This window comes from Lynx rufus, unplaced genomic scaffold, assembly GCF_022079265.1.
Source record: "Lynx rufus isolate CCGP_SWC_20201006 ecotype Redwood Valley unplaced genomic scaffold, mLynRuf1.p SCAF_5, whole genome shotgun sequence".
Classification (NCBI taxonomy): domain Eukaryota; kingdom Metazoa; phylum Chordata; class Mammalia; order Carnivora; family Felidae; genus Lynx; species Lynx rufus.
The window spans coordinates 155,525,874-155,532,709 of NW_025814867.1; the positions used below are offsets into that span (position 1 = coordinate 155,525,874).

General features: G+C 58.5%; 1 protein-coding gene across 1 annotated transcript; it reads right to left on the reverse strand.

The window, feature by feature from the left end:
• Window positions 1–3,559: 3,559 nt before the first annotated feature.
• TFF3 (trefoil factor 3) lies at window positions 3,560–6,574 on the reverse strand. The gene is made up of 3 exons (XM_047098678.1): window positions 6,475–6,574; window positions 4,763–4,909; window positions 3,560–3,603 (listed from the first exon to the last, which is right to left on the reverse strand). Exons 1-3 carry the CDS (start codon window positions 6,554–6,556, stop codon window positions 3,590–3,592), a joined length of 243 nt encoding a protein of 80 aa, XP_046954634.1. The 5' UTR covers window positions 6,557–6,574; the 3' UTR covers window positions 3,560–3,589.
• Between the last annotated feature and the right edge of the window lie 262 nt (window positions 6,575–6,836).

Here is a 6,836-nt window from a genome sequence, read left to right on the forward strand (position 1 = left end):
CTGGGGAACCAGAGTACACATTTGTCAGCCTTTGGGGTTTTTTAAGTTCAAAAGCCATGACCCAGGTTTCAGATTGAAAATACGGGAACGAAGAGAGGCCGGGGAGGCAGGGGTCTCCTGGGGCTGTCTTGCTGGGGACCCCGGCAAGAAGCGACAAGAGGCCCCCCTGGGAGGTGGGGAGTCTCATCCCAGCACAGCCCCCTTCTTTACAGCAAGGATTTCATAAGACCCCTTTTGATCTCCTGAACTGAAGTTATACCTAATAATTTTATACTTAATAACTTAATAACCTGCCTACACACAGAGTTTAAAAGAAATAAACATGCAGCCTGCCCTAGAAAAAATGAGAAGTAAAGGGAAAGTAATGATGGGGCGATAATGCTACATGTTTGTGTAGCTGTGCGTGCCGGAGCTGGAGGAGGAGACAGAGGTGAAGGCGGGGGCTCGCCCCTGCACCAACCCCCCCCCCCAACCCTTGTTACGAGTGATACAAGGCACCGAGGTACCGGGGATGCAGGCAGCCCCAGGGTGGACAAGTCACAAGGCACGTGGGGCACTGTCCCTGGTGACGGCGTGTCGGGAATGACCCACTCGGCCAAAGCTCCGAACTACGCAGGAGGCTTCCCTTGCATTCCTGGGAAATCTGGTATATCCAAACTTGACAACAACTTTGCTTTTAGGATTTTATTTTATTTCATTTATTGACTTAAAAAAATACTTTTAAGTCACTTTATTTTAAGAGACAGAGAGAGCAGAGGAGGGGCAGGGGGAGAGGGAGAGAGAGAATCTCAGGCAGGCAGGCTCTGTGCTCTCATCACAAGAGCCTGACGCGGGGCTCGAACTCCTAGACCGTGAGATCATGACCCGGGCTGAAACTCAGAGTTGGATGCTTAACGGACTGAGCCACCCAGGCACCCCTATTCATTTCATTTATTATTATTATTATTAATTTCATTTTGAGAGAGACAGAGTGAGTGGGGGAGGGGCAGAGAGCGAGGGAGTGAGAGAATCTCAAGCAGGCTCCACACTGTCAGCGTGGAGCCCGATATAGGGCTTGAACCTCTAAACCATGAGGTCACGATCTGAGCAGAGATCAAGAGTCAGACGCTTGACCGGCTGAGCCCCCGACGCGCCCCTGTGCCAGGATTTTAACCTACTTCTAGTCTCCAACCATTACAAACAGGTCTGTGGCTGCCTGAGCGTCCAACAGGACACTGGCCGTCCACAGTAACCCCCAGCACACTGCAGACCCCCCATATCTGGCTTTGTGCCCACTCGATGCCAGCGGCCCCTCCCCCCATTCATATGGCACTAAGAGACATGCCCACAGATCTCCAAACATCCCCTATGGCCGTGAAGGCCCCACTGAGGACCACGGGTTGAGACCATGTGTCCCTACGCCCCCGTCACCCCACCAAGCCTTCAGCCTGTGTCTTGACAACGTCCTCCTGCGAAAAACCACAGGAACACAGCACATTATGGGGCATCTCATTAAGAAGGTGTTAGGAAGGATTAACTATAGGACTTAGGCGGGCGTTATGCAGTTTTGAGGGTGTTCAAGAAAATGGGGTTTTGCTCAAGAGGTGCCGGCAGGAGGTAGGTGTAGCGGAGAGATCGGGGATCTTAATACATCTTTTCTAGAAGGGGAGAAAGGTAGGGTGGCAGCCGTGATGGGTAGGAAGACGCAGTACTCGTGGTGACCTGAAGAGGGAGCCGGTGGGCCCTGGGGGCTCGGACCAGGTGGATGGATTGAGCTGCGGCTGGGGGTATCTCCCTCCAAGGCGGTGGGGGGTCTGGCCGGCTGCTGGTGCTCTGTGAACTTGTGCATGAGAATATCATGGCCTCCATGGGCTCAGAACGGGAGAGGCACAAAATTGGAAGGTTGCCCTAAAACTCAGCGATCAAGATAAATGATATTTTTAGTGGAGCCTTTTTTTTTTTTTTTTTTAAAGTGGCCTGGCAGGGTCCCCAGATGTCTGTGGCCTTTTTGGCCCAGAGGCTTTGTGGGGACAGGTGAGCTACAGGTTTTGCTTGTTCACTTCGTTTTTGACACAGGCTGGAGAGAGGAAGAATCTTGAACCTTGGGTTAGCGCCCGAATCTCTGACCTGGAGACCCCGCCCACCCAACAACCCACTTCGCTCTTGCTGTTGGGCGTCCGCCCGGCACTGATGGAAGTGACCAGCTTCTCTGCCTGGCTGGCCGGGGCCGGGGCCGGGGCCGGGGCCTGAGGCCAAGGCCCAGGGCCCGAGGTGACCCCTGAACCCCTCCAGCTAAGATCTGGCCTGGCCTCAAAGGCCGGGCTCGGTCTGTGAGGAGAAAGGGACACAAAGGCAGAACCAGGAGCGTGTCCGGGCGAGAACAGCTCTGGGCAGCAGCGTCCCCAGGAGAGGAAGCTGCGCTTTGCACGTGCTGCTTGGTCGGAGATGCTTCTGGAAAGGTTCCCTCCCTCGGCCTGGCAGGAGTAGCTGCTGGGCTTTACGAGGAACACACAGAGCTTTGGTTTCAGAGGCCTGGGCGTCCTGACGTGGTCCCCTCTCAGCAGAAGCCACTGGATGGGTCTTTTTAAGTCTTTCTCCTAATGTTTCCTTATCTGTAAGACAAGGGCAACCGCATGTCCCTTCCAGGGATAGAGTCAGCTCTGGGGGCCTGGCCCCAACGGCCCAGAAACAGAGCTTGTTGTTTTGATGGAAACCGGGGTCTCTTCTCCAGTGGGAGGGTGGCTCGGACCAGGCGGCCCCTCTCCCCGAGCTGCGCGCTTGGCTTTCACCTTGGAAACCGCCTCGCGGGGGGGATGGGGGGGGACAGTCCGCGGGGAGCCACCTGTCCCAGGAGGAGAGGGGGCAGGTGGGGTGCTCTGCGTCTAGGCGTCATTAGGACCCCGTGAGGACTTGGGACGGGATCGTCATGGTGAGACTCGCTCCCTTACAGAGCTGCAGCCATTTTCAGAAGAAAACGGAAAAAGAAAGCCGCCCGAGGTGTCACAGGTGTTAAACTTGACCTGCAAATAAGTACAGAAAAGTGCCAGTTTGGAACATGGCTTTATTGGCTTGCTCTCTTCCCCAAGAAAGACACTAATGATCTTTGTTTGTTTGTTTTGAAACTTACATTTGCAATGTCTTTTCTGAATTTACACGAGGTGGTGGCCGCTGAGAAGGCCGCTTGGGCTCCCTGTCGTGTCAGGGCTTGGCCTGGGGCCTGTGACATCCTCACGCAAGGGGCGTCTCCTTAGGGGCCGCCTTTTGGGGCCTGGGGAGGCCCTGGACCGCAGATGCCATCACACCCTCCTGCCACCCCCCACCCCCTGCGTCCGGGAGAGGCTGAGAAAGGAAATGCACTTGGCAGAAATAAAACTCAACAGCACGGGAGGAGTCTCGGGAATGAGGCGCAGCCCTCATGCTGAGCACAGGATCTTTATTCGTTAAGCCATCAGGCCCCAGGCATCAGCTTTCAGCGGAAGGGCTTGCCAGGAGCAGGGTGGGAGAAAAGCAGGGAGGAGCGGCCGCGGCCGGCCCCGCAGAGGACGCAGGCTGGGTCCCCCAGAGCACGGAAGGTCGTATTCCAGGGTGTCCGGGGCCGGTGGGCGTCGCTTCAAAATGTGCATTCTGGAAACAAAGCGCAGACGTGCATCACCACCACCAACCTTGGCTCCACCCACCAGGTGCCCCGCTTCTCAAGGTCAAGACAGCCTCCAAGGTCAGCGCCTTGGGCTGCATTCTCCCCCAGTCCCTGGAGAAGTGTTGAGGGTCCGGCCTCGTGGAGAATAGCACGTGTCCCCCCAGAACAAGGGGTTCAGGCAGATGATATGAGATGGCATCGTCTCAAGGCCCCCACCAGCGCCCAAAGGAAAGGGTGTAGCCCCCCCACCGCCCCCACTGAGGGGCCCCAAAGTAGGGCAACAGCCAGCAGAGAGGCAACGGGCAGCTCCCTCCTGGTCCCAGAGCTGTCTCTAGGCCTCTGCCCCGATTTGCCGGGAAGGGGCAGGGAGCCCCAGGGCCGTGGGCAGGGCCCCATCATTGCTCAGGAGGCTGGCTTGCGGCCCCACTCCCCGCTTACGGGGGGGGGGGGACACAGGGCGAGTGCTGGCTCCAGGAAGGTGGAGCCCGTGCCCTTCTCAGAAGATGAGCTGGCACTTGGACTTCCAGGGGGCTCACAGCAGACCTCACGCCCAAGATTCGAGGTGGGACCGGGGAGCCGGGCTACGAACCACCCACGTGCACAGACACCTGCTCGTGGCCGACGTGGGGTTCCCCAGGGCGGCCGTCCCGCACCCCGCTGCACACCGAGGGAGGGAGGGGTGCATCGCGGTGGGGGCAGGGCGGGGAAGGTCGCAGGGCGTGGACAGGCGCCAGGGCTCCGTGCCCGGTGCTGCCACCATCTGCCGTCTGCCGGGAGCGCGTCACAGATGACGATGCTTTGTTTGCCGAGCGAGGCCTCGAACGTCGGCCCAACTTCCCAAACCCGTGTGTTTTCCACTTCTCTCCAGGATGGTTTTTAAACTAGTTCCCTGCACACAGTGCCTTGACTTTGAGCACCTTTTTGAAACGACTGCTTTCATAGTTCGCACAAACCGCCGAGCAAAGGGACGGCCGGGGACGGCCCCTGGCAGCTGACCTCCCTGTGCACGACGCCTCTGGCTGAGGCCCCCTCCCCGATGGACAGTCACGGTGCCGGCCGTCCCGCCCGGGCGCGCGTGGCTTCCTGGGGATCTGGAGGCTTCCCCGGGGGGCCCGGGAGGGACACGGGGCTTGCGGGGCCTCTCACCTGTGTCCTGCAGAGGCTTGAAGCACCAAGGCACCTCGGGGATGCTGGAGTCAAAGCAGCAGCCCCTGTTGACACACTGCTCGGGGCTGATCTCGGGGTAGCCACAGTCCACCCTGTTCTTGGCCGGCACGGCACACAGGTTCTCCGCTGTCCCAAACAAAGCCCGGTCAGCGGCCGGAGCCCTTGCCGGCCCGGGGTGTCGGCTGCTGCCTTCATTTGGCAAGTTTGCAACCGCCCCCAGCCTCTGGGTTCGAAGCACGTGACCCCACCCGCACCCCAACATCGGCTCGAGGAGCACCCTCCTCCCACGCACACTTCTGTATGCTCTGTGGGGACTCTGGCCTCTGCCAGGGCGCCCCCCTCCCTCGTGTGCCCCTGGAGCCTTGTCGGGAAGTCCATGGGCCTCGGGTCCCTCCGGCTGGCAGGAACCCGTGGGAATCTAGGGGCTCCTGAACCCCAAAACAAATTCCACTTCACTGTGTTATCAACACAAACTGCCCCCTTAAAAAAAAATGAATAGTGTAAGAGGAGATGCATGTTCAGTACAGAAAACCACAGCGCATGCTATTTTCCATTTCTTTCCTGTGTCCCCCTGTCCCCCAGGCACTTGGCTCGTCACGTCCTCCTGGGACATCCTTCTGTCCTCAATACTCGTTGTTGAAGCAAGCCTATAGTGTCTAAAGTTCCGCAAAATCTGGGACGCCTGGGTGGCTCGGTTGGTTAAGCGTCCGACTTCAGCTCAGGTGACGATCTCGTGGTTCACGAGTTCCAGCCCCGCGTCGGGCTCTGTGCCGACAGCTCGGAGCCTGGAGCTGCTACGGATTCTGTGCCTCGCTCGCTCTCTGCCCCTCCCCCCACTTGTACACTCTCTCTCCTTCAAAAATACATAAACATTAAAAAAAAATTCAAGTTCCGCCAAGTCGGCCCCATTGCCTAATGGGATTTTCCTTAGGAAAACAGAACCATGTGAAGTGTGTAAAATCCCACTCTATTGTGCCAGGCGGTAATGCCTCAACCCACTGGTGCCCCAGCCAGATTTGGTCACACTGGGATCCCAGAGGCACTGTGCCATGAAGGGCACCTCCTGGGCTGTAGGGGTCGCAAAGCCGTCCTGGTGACTCTGACAGGCACCACGTTTGGGAACCACTGCCTTTGGCCCCTGATAATAGCCACACCCTAATTTCTTCAAAGCTGGGTGGGTGGGACAGCCGCCCTCCCCCCACCTGCAGGGACAACGCCACGGCCAAGTGAAAACCGTGTGCTGAAAATGATCTTCAGGGATCTGCGTTCCTCGGTCTTTCCTCTCTGCCTTGCAAGTGTGCTAGAACGGTGCGTGAAGACCTACACCGTCGCTCAGAAACCTGCAGCCAAGAAGGCGGTGGGGTGGCCGGCCGGCCAGGCAGACCTGGGTTCTAATCCCGGTTTCAACACCGGCGGGGAGGGGGTGCCTGCAGCCAGTTACTAACTTTCTGAGCCTCAGCTACCTCGTCTGCAAACAGCAAGACCCAGTTTGTAGGGCTATTGGGAAGGAACATGCGCGTCTGGTAAATGGCAATTATAAATCAATGTGGGGGCTTGATCCCTTTCCTCTAGCCCCCCCACACACCGCCCCGAGCCTGGACCTAGCGTCCCTTCTCCTCCTCCTATGTCCACCCCCCCCCCCCGCCTCCTGGCCCCTCCTTCCTACAGAGCGAAGTCAGAACGGTACTCACACAGGCCCACATACTCGTCAGCCAAGCTGGAGGACCCCAAGGCCAGGACCAATGCCAGCAGCCAGAGCACTCTGGCCTCCATGGTCACGGGCGGGCTCTGGGGACCCGACCGCTCAGAGGACGTGCCGCGTCGGCCGAGCAGACTCATTTATACCCCTGTGTTTGTACAAGGGCTCTGCCTTCTGTTTGTTTGGGGACGGCCCTTCCCTCTGGCTCCGGCTGCTGCCTGCACGGGACTGTGAAGTCCCCCAGCGGCCCGTCTTCCTGCGGGGGAGAGAGCAAGTCCACCCCACCGCTGTGGCAGCAAGCAAGCCGGGAGGTCAGGCTCCAGGCTCCGGGTTACAGTCCTCTACCGGGAGCCG